Raw genomic sequence first — 18,484 nt, 5'->3', positions numbered from 1 at the left:
CCAAGATGCCCAATGAACCCCAAGCATAAGAAACCTGAAGAAAACTACACCCAGAGAACTTTAAAATCAAGTTGTTCAGCACTGATGACAAAGAGAAAATCTTAAAAGGAAGCAGAGAAAAAAGACAATATATTCAAAGACATGAAGACAAGGAATATCATAGTTTTGTTTTGTTAGAAACAGTAAATGCAAGAGAGAACAGTGGAGCAAAAATGGCTTTCAAAAATGAGGGCAAAATGAGAACTTTACTAGGCATATAAATCTGAAAGAATTCATCACTGAAGGAACCACATTACAAGAAATATTAAAAGAAGCCTTTCAGACAGAAAGAAAATGATGCCAGATGGAATTAAATAGATGTACACAGATGAAGAGCACTGAGTATTGTGACTATAAGTTTGGAAGGCAGATTGCATGAAAGAAGTGTCTCCTAACACCCCTCCTCCCATAAAACTGATGTGAAGAAAGCATTTAGTGAGGCCACAGCCTTCAGCAAGCACATCCAAGGGTAGTGTCTGTCCTAGCAGAAGCCCAAAAAGGTTTGCAAATCCTGACTCAGATTGTCTTGCCATATTGGACTGCTTGTAACATATGCAAACATGCAGCAAATTGAAGTCCTTTAGATAATACGAATAATGAATTTCTGTTTACCTATGAGGAGCTCTGTATAATCTTTGTGTTAATGTTCTTAAGGTGTTATCAATTCAAAGGTATGAGTTGGTTTCCTGTTATACAGACATATTTAAGATAAAATATACAGACATACCTCATTTTATTGCACTTCACAGATATTGCATTTTTAAAAAAATAATTAATTAATTTTTTTTGGCTGCGTTGGGTCTTTGTTGCTGCACATGGGCTTTCTCTTGTTGCGGCGAGTGGGGGCTACTCTTCATTGCGGTGCGTGGGCTTCTCACTTCATTGGCTTCTCTTGTTGCGGAGCACGGGCTCTAGGTGCATGGGCTTCAGCAGTTGTGGTACGCGGGCTCAGTAGTTGTGGCTCACGGGCTCTGAAGCGCAGGCTCAGTAGTTGTGGCGCACGGGCTTAGTTGTTCCGCGGCATGTGGGATCTTCCCGGACCAGGGCTCAAACCCGTGTCCCCTGCATTGGCAGGCGGATTCTTCACCACTGCACCACCAGGGAAGTCCCAGATATTGCATTTTTTACAAATTGAAGGTTTGGGGCAACCCTGCATTGAGCAATTTGATCAGTGCCATTTTTTCCAACAGCATTTGCTCGCTTCATGTCTCTGTGTCATATTTTGGTAATTCTCACACAATTTCAATCATTTTCATTATTATTATATTTGTTGTGGTGACCTGTGATCAGTGATCTTTGACATTAACTATTGCCAAAAGATTATGGCTCACTGAAAGCGCAGATGATGGTCAGCATTTTTAGCAATAAAGTGTTTTAAATTAAGGTATGAATGTGTTTTTGAGACATAATGTTATTGCACACTTAATAGACTACAGTATAGTATAAACATAACTTCTATTATGCACTAGAAAACCAAAAAAATTCATGCAGTTCGCTGCTTTGTGATAATGACTTTATTGTGGTGGTCTGGAACCAAACGTGCAGTATCTCTGAGATATGCCTGTGTTTTATAAAGATTGGAAATGAGAACCTTCTAGAACTTGCATATTTTTAAGGAACTGCCCCCCAAAAGCAGTAGAACTTGCAGGGAGAAGAAGGAGAGGTTAGATACACAAAATGCAGCCAGCAGAGGTCTTGGTATTCATTCCTTACAAATCATCTTTGCTGTCCTTCAAAATATATAAGAAGAAACATTTGAGCTTCAACAATATGCTTCCTTGGTTTTAACACCATAAATGGAAAAGCTGAGCTCTCACTTCTCAAGTGGTTCTTACTTAGATCCCTGAAATAATGTCAACATAAAAAAAAATCTGCTCTTACAGAGAACAAACTAGTGGTTAACAGTGGGGAGAGGGAAGAGGGAAAAGGCTTCCCCCTAAAAGGGGATTTTAAAAAGGGGGTTATTATGGGAGTAAATGAAATCATGTGTGAAACTTTTAAAAATTATAAAGCACTGAAAGAATAAAAAGAAAAAAAAAAGAAACCATCACCTAACCAAAATCAAAAACAAAAACAAAAAAACCAAACACGAAACAACAACAAAAAAATCTGTTCTTGTGGAAAAGAACAAGGGTATTTTTAACATATGTAGAGGACACACCAGATCCTACTTTTTAAAGATCTCACCCTAGAGAATCCCAGGGTAGCAAATAAAACAAACTCATCTTTTCTGGGAAGACAAATCCCTGTAATGCTAGGAGTTTTAGTTCTCCCAACTTAACCCCTACCCTCTTTTTCAGCATTCTTAGAAGTTTTCCCATCCCCAAAACACAACTGTGCAAATAATTTATTTTTTAAAAGAAGTTAATTGTGATATTATGAAAACTTTTTCTGAATTTTTTAGTTAAAATACATAATTTACTATAATTATGTTTATTAAAAACTTAAGTGTATGGAAAAATAAAACATAAAGATTACAATATGGTATGAAAGTCCTGTAGCTGGAACAGCTAAAATCCTTGCCGTACTGACTGAATCATTTTTCATTAAAGTTAATCTTTTAACAGCGGGTGTCAGGCAGTTTTTTAGAAGCATTCTTCCTTGGTTCAGCTGGCTGTTTTTTAAGGTGATGTATCAAATATCGCAAAGGTTATTCACCTTGTAATTCACCGTGTAATTAGACCTTTGTAATTAGAATCAGTGTCCTTGTCGTTCTGCTGGAATATAAAGAATGAAAAGTGTAGGTTTAAAGCATTATTTTCTTCAATCTGCAATATGTAAGTGATATGAAGATGCAATTAGAATATAGAAGCACCTAGATGGCCAGTAGGGACTAAACACAATACTCCAAATCATAGAAAAAATAAATTGTTTATTTATTGTTTCACTTTTGGTCACAGGAGTATTAATATCTGTTGGGTACTGAACATTTGCCAAACATAGCACAGGCTTATTTTTCCTGGTCAGTGTCTCATTTAATCTTCACCTCCACCTAATGAAGTAAGTATTGTAAACCCATTTTACAGATGATGAAACTGATCCTTAGAAAGACTGTATAGCTTATTCAGGGCCCTGCGGCTGATGGGTCCCAGGACTGTGATATGAATTCAGGTCTGTCTGAAATCCTCATCCTTCTTCAAGTCCACATCAGCGACCTCTGCTTCTCAAATTTAACATCTTGAGAAATCCTAATTTCCCCTTTGACCGTACCGTCTTTTTGGTCTGATTTCCAGTTTCCGTATAGCTGATAGCATTAATCTTTTTGATGGTTTTATTTCAGGAATTACAGTTTGAAAGGCTGACCCGAGAGCTAGAGGCAGAACGCCAGATCGTCGCCAGCCAACTGGAGCAATGCAAGCTTGGATCCGAGACGGGCAGCATGAGCAGTGTCAGGTACTGAGTGCACTGCTGGGCTTTGAGTTGCCAGTGAAAGGGAATTGTGGTGCTTATCTTCTCCTTACAAACCTGGCAGTGGAATTGGAACATTCAGTCAGATGTTGGAAAGGAATTGTAACCGACCCGATTTAAGATGTTCAAAAGGTGTCCGATCTGATTTGTACTTGAAACTCTTCATAAAATGAACGCCTGCCCTGAATGCAAATTACACATCATTTTACACGAAAAGGAGGCTTTGCGTTTAGTCAACTTAACTGGAAATGAGGAGATGCCATGTCACAGTCTCTCAGCTTGGTTCTTTTTTCTAAATGATCCAGAGTTGCAGGTTCTGGAAATGAAGGAGAGAAGGTTTTGGTGTAACTGGCGTTATTTGCTACTATACAATGCTAAATTATAAAATTGCTCCTCAAACATCAACCAATGCGATTCCTGTGTGTGAAAGCATTCAAATCCATAGATAGAATGGATTGCTTATTCAATTAGGGGTTGGTTTGAGATTATGAAATATTTAAAAACAAAACTTAGTCACTTGACCACAAAATAAATTATCTGCCTAAGGACCATATGTTCATATTTAAAAATAGAAGTGTGTGTGTGAGTGTGAGCATGTGAGTGTGTGTGTGAAAGAAACATAAATAAAGCTCCGTAAGATGACTTTATTTTTCAAAAATGCGTCGTACTTTCCTGTCATCTTGTTCTGTATTGTGGTTTTGACATGCTACATTTTTAGGGAGGTATCTTCCTTAAGGAAACAACAGTTGCTATGGCAAACTCCAACATTCTAGCGACTTAGTGCAATAGCGGTTTGTTTCTTCTTTATGCAACAGATAGAGGTGGTGGATGGTGGTGGGGGGCTGCTTCCCTTCCATGCAGTAATTAAGGACTCGGCTTCTCTCTTGAGAGCCCTGCCATCCACTACGGCCTCATGGTCAATTGCATGTCAATTGCATCACTGCAGCCACAGTCCATTGGTGAGAACCAGTCACATGGCCTCTCATAGATGGAAATGGGGCAGGGATTCCTAGTCTTGACGTCTATAGCCACTCTGCCTAAGAGGCAGGAACATGAGTTTGAGGGTCTCTTAACCAACTACTGCTACAAAAGAACTAAAACGTGCTTGAATCCATTGCTCTTAAAATATTCTATCATTGTAAGATTAATTTGTAGTTGGAATGTTTCCTATTGGAGCTACCTGCCATTAATCTTTTAACATTGTTCTCTGCTTTGTCCAACAGTGATAACCTTTAAATGGAAATCATTGCACCTCTTGTTAGACTAAATTGCTTTGAAATAACATTTTCAATAGTAAAGCCTTAATTGCGGTATGTTAAAGCCCATCATCTGCTTTGGCACCCAAGTACCTAGGCTATACTAGCTACAAATAGGTACATTGTAATCTCGTAAACTCATCACAGACTTGTCTGAACATCCACATTAACTAAAGTAGGATGGGCAAGAAAAAGGAGAAGTGAATTGTGTCCACTTGAAATTGTTTTCAGAAGGTTGACTGGTTGAAGTTAGTGAGACTAAAGTATGGGGAAAAATAATCTTTATAAATGTGTATTTGATTTAGTACATGTGGTTGTACATATTTGAAGAGCTCTTTTTTAATGGTGAACATTGCCTGAGAAGCTAAGTCTGTCAGGTTTTTTTAGGTCCGTAAACACTGGTTGAGTTGACATCTACATCATTTGCTTTGAAACCCATTGTTTCACCATTGGTCAGGTTACCTTTTCAGTTTGTATTCCTAATCTTTCTGTGTGATAACTTTGCATACTCTCCATCTTGTATTTTGTTTCACCCCGCCTCCAGCCCTTGGTAGCAGCAGGTCTGGGGGACCATGTTGTATCCTGTGTCTCAATTCCCAACTTCTCATTGGATCAGAAATGGATATCTGACCCAAGGGTGATTCATCCAGTAACTGGCCTGCAAGAAATTAGTCTTGTGCTCTTGAGAATGTGAACTAAGTGACCCCAAATCTGTGACATCTAATGGTTTGTGCTAGGAGATGGTGGCCATGAGGATTGGGTGCTGGCGGAAGAATCTGTGGTGACATAGAGTAGTCCAACAGAGACTCTGTGGTTCCTGAAAGTCAGAGACCAGTTTAGTTCCCATTAGGACTGGCTGCATTTAGATGTTGCATCTATGAGATTACCTTTTAAATTCTTAAAAACTTTCCTCCTCCCTCATTTGATTTGATTGAGTTGATATCTTTTCTTAGGTCTAATGTTTCATGAATAGAACACATCAGTGAACTGCCAAAGTAGGCAGAAAAATTATCGCATGGCAACTTGTGATTATTTATACTGTCTCTTGTATTCCCAGCTCACAGCCCATGATACAAAATCAGTAATTCTGTATTAAATATATATTAAATAATAGTGCAGATGACCCTGCCTAATTATTTCCCCTTGCCATATAGCTATATAATATGTCTTCATCAAGCTTGATTATTTTGTATTTTGGAAATGTCTAATGTATGAATCTGCATTTGAATAATACAAGAAATTTACTGATATTTCACTGGAGAAAATCCAATACATAGCTTCCACTGTTTTTTTGTTTGTTTGTTTGTTTGTTTGTTTGTCACAACCTAGTTGTTTGCTCAGCTTCAGAAATGCACCTTTGGAAATTCAAGTCTTTATTAAGGGTGATAGACTAACCTAGTTAGCACATCAAAGGGGATGTTTAAAAATAAACAAAATAGAATGTAAACAATTTTTGAAAAAGGAGAACAGGTAAAGAAGTCTGTGATGATTTAGATTTGTTTCATCTTCTTAGGGATACTAGGGAAGAGTAAGAGGGTTTCTTAGAGGAAATGAAACAAAATCAAATATTTTTCAGATTTTTATATAAGTGGTAAAAATGACTGGTAAATATAGTTTGGTTTTCCTCTGCCTGTATTGGCGTTAGGAAATTGCTCCGTTTCCTAAGACCTTTCCTGGTAGTTACACTGACAATTTAAACTTAATGAAAAGATATTATTAGTATGCATTTATAACAGCCAACTTTGTAATAGTCAATCAAATCATAAATGAGAATGCCGAGAATTTGGAGAGAGGAGAATCTGGAGATAGCTATTGTTGCAGCAAAGCAACTTCTGCATCCTCATATCTAGGGTACAAGTAGCTGCAAATAAGAACACTGTGATCTCTTAAACTCTTCTCAGACTTTTCTAAGCAAATTCATATCATAGCTTCCAGAAATCAGATCAATTAGTGGTTGTTGAAGTGTTATCAGTCTTCTGGAATAGAATTATTGTTGCTTCTTACTGTAGCTATAGTTCCACTATGTCCCTTATCACCTTCCTCTCTTGGCTTTCCTCACTGGTTTCAGGCCAAACCTTTCCAAGCTCTTGGATCCTTCTCCCTCCTACAACAAGAGAGTTTGGTTCCCTACCTTCTCCCTAATTCCCCAGAACCATCCAGATCTGAATCAGGAATGTTATTTATATAGAGGAGGCCCTTTATTTAGGGTCATGAGCAAATCCTTCTTGCTAATAGCCCATTTCCACCCTCTGGCCAGTTGCAACTACTTAGTTCTCACCCATTCCTCAGGCTAAGACCTGTCAGGGAGGTCTTGATCCGGCAGCCCTATGAGCCACCTGGTCCTCTTCTAGATGGGGCCCTGTGTTGCTCTTGCAAGCCCCAGAGGACCTGCCTGTACCCATGCCCTTGTCATACTCTCTATAGACCCCTGGAACAGCATTCTAACTCATCCCTTTGCCTGCATTCTGCCCAAATCCATCCTCCATGTGGTGTGAAATTGATCTATGTAAACACATACATCAGAACCATGTCTGTGAGGGACCTGTTCCCGCTTCTGCAATTTCATAAATACACCACTCTTTCCCACCTCACATGGTTATAGGCATGTGATCCCTTCCATCTAGAATATCCTGCTTCTTTTGCCAGGTCACCTCTTCCTATGGATACAGTTTACCCAGCTCAGGGCTCACATCCTTCTGAATGTCTTCTTGATCTGTTCAAATTGGGGCCAGATGTCCCTTCTTTGGGAGTTATTAGAACTTAACAAAGTTGGGAGTCTGGGACTCTATTGACCCTTCTAGAAGATCCTTGCCACAGAATGTTTTAACCTTCAGTCAAAGGACACTGGGGATTTTCTCAAGTGCTGCTGAAAATTTAAGGGTACCAGACTAGATGCCTACTCATATCCCTTGATTCCCATGGGCAGCAGGAACATAATGGGGGAGAAATTGAATTCAAATAATAGTTGGACCTATCTTATGAACTCTTCCTAAAGGAGACCTGACGCTTGGAAGACTGATGATGATGATGATGATGATGATTTTGACAATAGTCGGTCTGGAGCTCAAAGACAATGTCAAAAAATTCAAAGCTAGAGAGATTTGACACATGACAAATTCTCCTTTGCTGGCTTTAAAGAGGGAGCTAAAGATGTGGCTAGCAACACATGTGGCTTCTAGATCCTGAGGGTGGTCCCCAACTGACAGCCGGCAAGGAGAAGGGGACCTCAGTCTTAGGACCAAAGGGAGTTGAATTCCACTTATAGCCTGAATGAACTTGGAAGCAGGTTATTCCCCAGAACCTTCAGAAAGGAAAGTAGCCCAGCAGAAACTCTGATGAGAACCTTGTAAGACCCTGAACAGAGAATCCAGCCATGCCACGCCTGTAAAACTTAGGAAACTTACAAAATTTACAAAACTTACAAAACTGTTAGCTAAAAAATTTATGTTTCCTAAGCTGCTCAGTTTGTGGTAATCAGTTATGCAGTAATAGAAAATGAATACAGTGCTTTTCTATTGATGGTATTATATATTGCAACAAGCTGAATTATGAAAGTTTTTTAGAGAAAATAAATTTTATTCTGTGAGCATCTGTATTCCATTCAAAAGTTTAATGTCTGTAGCCAATTTTATTTTTCATGCATATACACATGCATTTGGACTCACATATTAAAATAATCTATAGCTTTGATTCTAAGAAGTAGAGGTATTTGAATGTAGAGTGGAGTCATTATTTACTGTAGAATAAGGAAAACTAATAAAGCAATCATCTTTAGCCTTGCCATTTTTATAATATAGATACCCAAGACTCCAATTGGAGTAATATATGTTTAAAAAGACAAAATGTAGGGACTTCCCCGGCAGTCCAGTGGTTAAGACTCTGCCTTCCAATGCAGGAGACAGGGGTTCGATCCCTGATCGGGGAACTGAGATCCCACATACCAGAGGGGCACAGCCAAAAATTACAAAATGTAATATATGTGTAAAAAATGCTTGTTCCACATAAGAAGATGCTCCTTCTTTCCAGCAGATGAATTATTGAATTTCTCACAAACCAGTTTCTTCAAAAGTCTGCCATATTTTGGAGATTGGGATACAGAAGGAATTAATGTTATAAATGTTATCAAGGGTCATTCTCTTTATTAACTAGCTTCTGTGAGTATGCCAACAGTTTTATAAATAGAGTCTAAAAATCTTTTCCAGACCTACAAAGAAGTCAGGCTTATTTTAGAGAAAATACTGATCTGGTTAAATTAGCAGTGAAGAAATATGTCAAGTAGTCACAAACTTTTTGTCAGAATGAAATGTATTTATTTAAAAGCATAATTTCTGTGTCTTCTTAAGAAATCATATATGAATATAATTGTTTTCCAAAGTAAGGCATATTGTGCATTTCTTCATTATCCTGCAGGATATGATATTGAAACAAGTAGATATTTCCATTTATTCTTTTTAAATAAAGAAGGAAGAAATTTGCCAAAATACTTCATTTTGGAAACCAGACATATTAAATAATTACTTAAAATTTTTCAAATAAAGTTTTTTTAAATTATGTAGATATTTCTACACATACACACATTCCTAAACAGTCATGTAGCCAAAGGCAAAAAATCACTCGAAGCCATAAGATTCTAGATTCTTACCACCAGTGAATACTTTTGCCATTAAAAAAAAAAAAAAGGGCTTTTGAATAGCTTTTAGTTTTTAAGAATTTTTTTTTCATTAAATGAAGTTTTTATTTAAAAAACCTGGACAAAAACTGCTGCCTCTTCCTCCCCTGCACTGAGACTTTGTGAGCCTCCTCAGCCACTAGAAGTAGGTGCCGGGCCTCTTGTTTCTTCCCCTCATCTCTAAGTAATTCCCCAAGGACAGAGCCTCGGAGTATATGGCAAAGCAGTGGCCAGCACATAACAGTTCAATCAATGCTGAATGAATAAAAAATGAATGAGTACACAGTACTTTCATTACTGTTCTTATTCTCATTGCTATTTTTTTTTTGGCAAAAATCACCAGTCTTACTATCTATACATATTTCCATCTCTATACATTACATATAAAATATTGTATATTATTCTGACCTTGACAGATTCCAAAATAGTACTCTGGAATCCAAGGGCTGTTGGCTTGATGTGCTCTGTGGTGTGGAACTGTGGTTGACCTATTCTCATATTTTCACTCTCATCTTAAGAAGATGATGATAATAGTGATAATTTTAACAATAATAATGGTAGTATTTTTGGAGCAATTTCCATAGGCTGGGCACAATATTAACTGGTTCATATAGGTCATGCCATTTACTCCTAGTTAACCCTATGAGTTAATAAGTCTTACTTGTATTTCATTTTGTAGATGAGAAAACTGAGATTCTGAGTGAGAAATTGCTTTCCCAATATCCAGCAGCTAGTGACCAGACATTGGTTTTTGAACCCATGATTTTTGAACCCAGGTATCTTTACTCCGCAAGTACACATTTAAAATGCCTCGCTGGAATGCTGTTATTATTGTGTCTTAAATGGTGTCTTGAATTATGTTGTAAATAACCATCTAAATGTCTCCAGTCCATTTTCACCCTAGAGGTAAAACGTTTTCCAACTGATTTTCTTCTTCTTCCCTCTCCTCCCCCCGCCTCCAATGATTATAGCGGTTTTGAAGTTCTTCATCTGAATATGTTTCTGATTTTATTCTTATATAAATGGCATAAAGAGTGTCAATAGTATACATTATCATTGCTTTTAAGTGCATCCAAAGTAATTGTTCAGTATTCTCTTGCAAATTGCCAGTGGACAAATTACACTAAGTCTATAAAATACTAGTTATCACATTGTCTTAGTTTGTTCAGGCTGCTGTAAATGAATGCTATACATTGGGTGGCTTACAAACAACATAAATGTATTTCTCACATTTCTGGAGGCTGGGAAGTGCAAGATCAAAGCACAGGCAAATTCACTGTTTGGTGAGAAGCCGCTTCCTGGGTCATAGTCTTTGTGCTGTGTTATCACATAGTGAGAGGGACACGGGAGCTCTCCAGGGCCTTCTGTATAAGGGCACTAATCCCATTCATGAAGGCTCCATCCTCATGACCTCACCTCCCAGAGGCCTCACTTCCAGATACCATCACACTAGGGATTAGGTTTCACCATAAAACGTAAATTTTGGAGGGACACAAACATTCATTCGATAGCACAATTAAACACATTGTTCTAGATTTCTGTGGGATAAGAAATAGTCAACTGTCCTGAGAATTTTATGTAGGTCCTAAAAATATTTAATAGTTATAATTATCTGATATATGTCTTAGGGCAATTATTGTATCTTAACACTTTTGCATCAGATTTGAAGCCTGTCCTCTTTCCAAAGTGACATATCAACAAACTAATATTAGTTTTACATCACATCTCAAAATAATTAATATACCAAATTTTATTTAGAGGTTTTGCATTGTAAAACAGATTTTTGAGGAAAACTAACTCTAATATATTTTGAAATTTAATATTCCAATTGGTAGAAAACTGAAAATCTTTATAAATATAGTTAGTCTAGAAGATGCTTCATGTTTTCTTTCATCCTTACAGCATTTTTTTTTCAGACTCATAGATCTGAAAGGTGAAGTTTGTGGCTCCATAAATTGGACCTAAATTTCATCATTGTGTTTTTATGGTATTGCCTAGCTTTCCTAATTTCTCTGAATTTTACTTTTCTCATCTACACAAATGAGGATAATGCTTTTCAGTAATTTTGGAAAGATTAAATGAGAAATGTAAGTAAAGCATCTCACACAGCATCTTGCATGCTGTTACTAGTGAATCATATATGTTTTTTGTTCCTGATACAGATAAGTTTTTCATTGAAGTCTCCTTAATTTTCCTGCAAAAAATTATAAAATAGTTCCTCTCACTAGGAGCTAAAACGATCTATCAGGATAGCGCCACTTTTGTCTCTTTCATAATATAGACTAGAGAACCACACGGGAATTGACACAGTGAAATGGAAGAAAGCCAAATAAGTTTCCCTTTCACATGGGGCAACTTAATGTGTCTCTGGACCCACTGCTAGAGCTGGGGATGGGACTTTTGATATTGTGTCATTATCAAAAGAAGAACAATAATGCAAGGATAACATATGTATGGCAGGAAATAGTAAATTAAGATATAAAAGCCAGTGACTCTCTGAATAGATGTGTTTCAAATAGGGAACAGCAAGAGATGAATACATTGACCAAAAGATGCATGCTCATTAGTCTCCTGGTTGTATAAATGTGTAAGTGTGTTGAGAAGTAGAAGGGCCTGTTGATGAAGGCATTTGTGTGTCCTTCAGGTCCATTCTGCCTTTACTCAGATGCCGAAGGTCCAAAAGCTTTTACCAAGTTTACTTAAATTTATATTTGTCTGTTATGCTCATGTCAGAGGACTGGAAACCAGTGATATTTCAACTGACAAAAAAAAACAATGAGTATTTGATCCCCTTAAGAAGAAAGAACTTCAGTTGTCAAGGCTGGATGATGAACACCATGAACCCTGTATGTTCAAATTATTAAGATGAAAAGGCAGTAGGGGCATAGCAGGAAGATCATAGTCTTGTCACCGAAAGAGTCAAGCTGTGACTTGGGACAAGTCATTTGGGTTCTCTGGGCCTCTGTTTCCTCACCTGTAAAATAGGAAACATTGAGCACCTAAGTCTGTTGCAGACGTGTCACTGTGCCCTTCATCTCATTCAAACCTTTCACGATACGCAGTAAGTCACGTCTGAATATTTTAACATGGGGACATTTCTTGGACTTGAATAATAGATCCAAGTAATTCAGTCATGAGGATGGCAAGATATTACCAAATAGATAGGGTGCTTCAGAGGAAGGCAGATAGATGTCTACATGTTTATGTGGGGAGTTTTTTCAATATGGGGACATCTCCAGTTGGGTTATGGCATGGACTTTATATTTGGGAAAACACAGTCTAAAAGAAGTTTGTAAGTATATTGTAAACTGCCTCAGATAGTCTAGGTGTTTTCTACATTGGCTAAAAACTGGGGTAAAGACAGGGAGCTGGGAGAGAGCTTTTCACACTGAGAGATCACGTGGACCGGGACTTTTAAGAAGTAATCACCGGTTCTATTTATTTAAAAAAAGATGCTTGTGAAGGACTGTATGGACCCAACATGTTAGCAGGCACTCCTTGGGCTTCAAAGGTGAATGTGATGAAGCTCCTGGTCTCCCGGGGGTTACTGTCAAATACAGAGAGAGGCACATAAGCAGGCAGAACGTGCTAGAACATGTTGGTGCCATGAAGAGAACAGGAGGCCGTGCCAGTGATGGTTTCACAGAGGGATATTTGTGTGTCAAAGATGTGAAACATTGGCAGGGAAAGAACTGGGATAAAGGCATTGCTCAGAAAGAAAGTGCAAAGTCAGAAAGACAAGGGTGGATAGGAATCAGTGTGGTTGGTATAGCGAGCCCATAGGTGGAGTGGTGTTGATTAAGGGTGCAGACAGACGGGACCATTTGGTGAGCAGTCAGGCTAGAGACTTTGGGTTTTGTTGAGTGGGCAATAGAACGTGGAAGACGGTTCTCCCCAAGGAAGTGATATTCTGGAAGGAAGCATTGGTTCTGCCAGCTGCGTGGAAAATGGATTGAAGCCCGTGGAGGCTGGTGACAGCCACATAAGATGCTAGCCTCTGTCCAGGAGATGGGTCATAAAACTGAAACCAAGGTCATGAGCGCTTGACAGTGGTTTCAGAGTTAGAGTTGGGAGGGTCTGGAAACGCACTTGTGTCAAAGGAGACAGAGCAGGATTGCAAAATTACTATTCTTTTTTTTTTTAAAAAAAACTTAAACATTTGGGTAGGCTAAGCCAACACTGTGAGCTTAGCTCCAACGCAACCGTTGCCTATTTTCAACAAGGAACCTTTGATTTTTTTATTTCATGGTATGTGAATGTATGCTAATTCCCTTTTATCCAGGAGAAGCTATCATAGAATTTTAAATTTAAGAGATTGCTGCGTTAGCAGCAGGCAGCAAAGATGTTGCCTAATTTGTTGACAGTAAAGCGGTATTCATAAGCCCCAGTCTTCGGAAACATCTGTTTAGTACCTCAAGAGCTGAGGAAGTTTAAAACTTGTCACAAATTGTTGCTTCGTCTTACACACTTATTTGAGAATGTAACTCTCAGCAAGATTTTATTGAAAAGATCTGTCCAAGGAATTGACTGCCAGCTTCACCCCAAATCTAGCAATTAACCTTCTCTTTCTGATGTGTAGATGATGGTCTCCACCTGTTGAGATTCGCTGTCATTTTGACATTCCTCATTTAAGGTAAAGAGTTCATTCTGTCTTTCGGGATTCTTGGATTGCCTGTCGTATCATAAATGCCCAAGAAATACTGAAGCTCTAATGTTTAGGAGGTGGTCCGGGTGGTGTTTAAGACAATGCATTTTGGAACCGGTAAGTTTTGGATTTGAATCTCAGCTCTGCCTATTGCTAAGTGTGTGACATTGGGAAATATACCAGTCCTCTAGAAACTCAATTTATCTGCCTGTAAATTGGGGCGAATAGTACTTATCTGAGATGTTGGTTATAAGGATCAAATGTGGAAAAGTGTTTAAAATAAATAACATAGTGTTTGTCACTGAGAAAATATTTGATATATGTGGGCTGGTCCTCTTCTTAATGAATGAATTAATTTTTATAAATATTATAATTATGACTCACTTGTCACTTGCACAAGTAGATAGGAAATGCCCTCATCTTCATAGAGCACTGTTATTTGCTTATACCTTTCCTTCTTCTTGTTTTATTTAATGGATGATTATGATGATATCAAATTAACTGAAGGCAGAGTATTTTGACTGTCACCATTTTCTGCTAGGGACACCACAGTGTGGTGATATTCTTGAATTAATGTGTGAGTAGTATGTATGTGATCATATAGCCACGATGTACTGAAACATCACACTGTTTGATACGGTCTCATAACCATAAAAATTGCACTTGCCTCAGGTGGACAGTTGCTCAAGTCACTGTAATTTTGAGTGTCTGTGTCCTACTGTTATTAATAAGCTCATTTAATGCCTTCTAACCTGGTACTAGAAAATAATTTTACCAAAGAGATGAAGGTGGGAATAGAGAAATTCCTCAATGTTTCTGAAACACTGGAATCGTTAGCACTGTTTTAAAGCCTTTTGGGGTCTTTGAGGGACTGTGGAAGCTAATAGCATCCCTCTGGGACTTGTGTCTAAAAGCTGAGGTCTGCCTATCTAGTTCCCAAATCAGAGAAGTGTTGCCCTCGGCCATGTGAGTGGGTTGCTAGGGCCAGCGAAACAAGGACAAGTCTATAAGAACATGGGTTTGTGGAGTCCTCTGTTAGGACAGGAAGGAGTGCAAGATCTCATTCATCCATTCGTTCATGGCTTCGTTAAACACACATAAATTATGGCCCTGCTATGTGTCACACAATGTAATAGACACTGGGAGTACAGCTCTGGATGAGAAAAGCACATTGCCTGCCCTCAAGTAACTTAGTCTTCATGCTGCCTTAGGGATGTTATTTAGGATAATAGCAAGATCTTTTTCTGCTGTCCTAGTGTCTATAGCAAGATGTCTATCAAGCTAACCTTCGTGTGTGTGATCAACTACTTAATATGAAGATAACGCAGCAAATGCAAGAGCGAAACTCAAGAGACAGAATTAAGTCAGCTAGATTCTATTTAAACTGCCCTTTGGGGTGCGGGTACAGAGATTTATTTTAAGCTTGAACCTGGCCATTTCAAGCACTTCTTATATTTGGCTAATGAACTAGCATTCCAGAGGGAGAAAATTCATCAGAACTTATCCTATGCAGCTCCTAGAGTCAGAACAAAGGAATAATAGACTAATGAAGAAATAAAGCTCCATAGGATATTTGAAAGTTTTTAGAGAAATATTAAAAACTTCAAAATAAGGGAATTTTAGGAAATAAGATATAAAGGAATCAGCAGTGTTTCTGCCAGGGGATTGAATTCATCATTTTTCACGGAAGATTTCACTGGCATCATTATTCCCAGGGAGAATTCTTTCATGTTAAGTCAGAAAAGCACAAAACCAAATAAAACTCTGAGATGCTAATTGAATATAATGATAAAATAAGGTACTTCCAAATAAAAGTATTCTATTAAAATGTACTGATAGCTTATTTTTTAAATGTTATCATTGATTCATAAGGCTTTAGTTATGAAGTGAATTTTTTGAGATTATGCTATACAAATGATTCTCAGAAAAATCTTATATCTTGAGATAGTGGGATATATAGTATAATGAAATATATGATATATACAATGGAAAATATGTGGTATGTTTACATGGATGTTTTCAAAAATGCCACAGCTATACTGAGGAAATAGAATTTGACCAATGGTTGTTCGAGATGCTTTTCTGCCTTTCTTTAATTGCCTACCTCACCGTCTTAGAGATAAACACTAAACTGAATTTTCATGTTTATTCATTCCCTTGGATTTCTTTGTATTTTCCCACATGCAGACATCCAGATATGCAAAATATTATTTGGTTGGCCTGTTTTTGAATCTTACATAATTATGTTACATATTCTTTGCAACGTGCTTTTTTTTTCACTCAACCGTCTTTTGCAGATTTATTCATGTCGATATGGGCACTTGTAGTTCATGAATTTTTTTTTTTTTTCACTGATGCCTCCTAGTTCATCATCTGACTATGCCAAAAAGCATTTATCCTTTCTCCTGAGAAGAACATTTGCAGAGTTTGCAGGGTTTGCTTTTTGGAAACATATGGCTTGGGACATGGTTGTGTGGGACTCCTAGTGTAGGTGTGCATGTGTTTCTCTTGGGCACGCACAGAGCAACCCTGGCAGCCTTGCAGGATTTGAACGTCTTCAGCTTCCTATATAAAGTCAAAGAGCTTTCAGAAGTAACTGTACAAATTTATGGTCCCATCAGAGATGACTAATCCATTGCTCCATATACTCAGCAAAACTTGCTACTTTCCAAGTTTTGTTGGCCCTTTTGTTGCAAATCTGGTGGCTTTGAAATTGGCATCTCCCTACCTTCTGCACTAATAGGACTTTTTACGTATTTATTAGAGATTTGTATTTATTTTTCCATTAAATGCCTATTGATGTCTTTTACACATTTTTCTGTTACTGGTTTTCCTTTTTCTTAGTTATTTTAATTCTCAATGTATTTGGACACTCATTTTCTGTTAGTTTAATGTGTTTACCACCATGTTCTTCCAGTTCGAGCTTTTTCACCTTCTTATGGTGTCCTCTGATGAACAGAAGGGCTTATTTTAGTTTTGTTAGATTGATCAGTCTGTTTTCTTTAGGATTCATGCTTTTTGGAATCCTGCTTAAGAAATCGTATCTACTAAAACAACATTAAAACAATTTCCTAAGTTTTCTTTTAATAGTTGTAGAATTGTACCTTTTTTTTTTTTTTTTTTTTTTTTTGGCTCCGCCACACAGCTTGTGGGATCTCAGTTCCCTGACCAGGGATTGAACCTGGGCCACAATAGTGAAAGCCCGGAATCCTAGCCACTAGGCCACCAGGGAACTCCCTATAGCTTCTTATATTAAAGTCTTTAATTGGTTCACTTGTAATTGATTTCCTGGTTTATTTGTTTTTGTTTGTTTGTTTGTTTTTTTGGAAGGGGGGCCTGGCAAAGGTAGAGATTCAGTTTATTTATTTATTTTCATGTAAATAACTGATTGTCCCAATACCTGCTGTTGAGTAGATTGTCATTTGCTCCATGAGCTTAGAATGCCATCTCTATCATATGTCAGATTTTCACATATGTGTGGGATATTGGAGGAAATTACAGCTTTATTATTTTAAGTCTTCCTACTCATGAACCTGATGTCAATCCATTTTGTTTACTGTCTTTCAATGAAGTTTATACATTTCTTCTTAAAGACTTAGCACTATTCTTTTTTTCATTCATGCTTAGACCCCTTAGAGTTTTCATTGCTCTTGGAAATGTTATCCTTTTTATAAGGTGCATCTGCTAAGAGCTTCTTTTTATATAGAAATGCAATTGATTTTTATGTATTGATCTGATACCAAGCAAACTTGCTAAAAACTCTTTAAGTATTTCCGTAATTAGTTTTTAGATTCCTTCAGGGTTTTTATATGAGTAACCTGTGAAGATTACTATATTCTGTTTTCTTTTAAAATCTTTTAACTCTCATTTCGTTTTGTTTTCTTTTTGTACTGGTAAGAAGTGGGCAAGGCTAGGTAACCTTTTATTTAATGGAATTCCTTTATCATTACAAGAATTGCTGCAGGTGTTTTTAAATAACAACTTTATTGATATGTAATTCATATACCATTCAATTAAAATGTAAAAGTTAATGGTTTTTAGTATATTTATAGGGTTTTACAGCCATTACCACAGTTTTAGAACATTTTTATCACCCCAAAAAGAAGCCTCATACCCTTCTCAGCCCTATAGATTTGCCTTTTCTAGACATTTCATATAAATGGAATCATGCTATATGAGGTCTTTGGGGATTGGCCCTTTTATCTAGCATAATGTTTTCAACGTTCATCCATGTTGTGCCATGTATCAGTATGTCATTTCTTTTTTATTTCCCCGTAATGTTCAATGGAATGGACATAACACACTTCATCCATTAACCAAGTGTTGGACATTTAGATTGTTTCCAATTTTGGGATGTTATGATTGGGCTGCTGTGAACACTCATGTACATATCTTTGTGTGCACAAATGTTTTCATTTCTCTTGGGTGTATAGCTACAAGTAGAATTGCTTGGTCATGCTATGCCAT

General features: G+C 37.4%; 1 protein-coding gene across 2 annotated transcripts in view; it reads left to right on the top strand.

Moving 5' to 3' along the window:
- CTNND2 (catenin delta 2) overlaps positions 1-18,484 on the top strand; it is a 975,434-nt gene that overhangs the window by 346,609 nt on the left and 610,341 nt on the right. For both annotated transcript variants that reach the window (XM_061189131.1, XM_061189130.1), the window contains exon 3: positions 3,320-3,432. In XM_061189131.1, coding sequence (XP_061045114.1) covers positions 3,320-3,432 — 113 coding nt within the window. The remainder of the gene's footprint in view (positions 1-3,319; positions 3,433-18,484) is intronic.

This window comes from Eubalaena glacialis, chromosome 4 (genome assembly GCF_028564815.1).
Source record: "Eubalaena glacialis isolate mEubGla1 chromosome 4, mEubGla1.1.hap2.+ XY, whole genome shotgun sequence".
NCBI classification, from domain to species: Eukaryota; Metazoa; Chordata; class Mammalia; order Artiodactyla; family Balaenidae; genus Eubalaena; species Eubalaena glacialis.
Note: the sequence above shows the minus strand (reverse complement) of the source record. Positions and strands in the feature narration are given on the sequence as shown.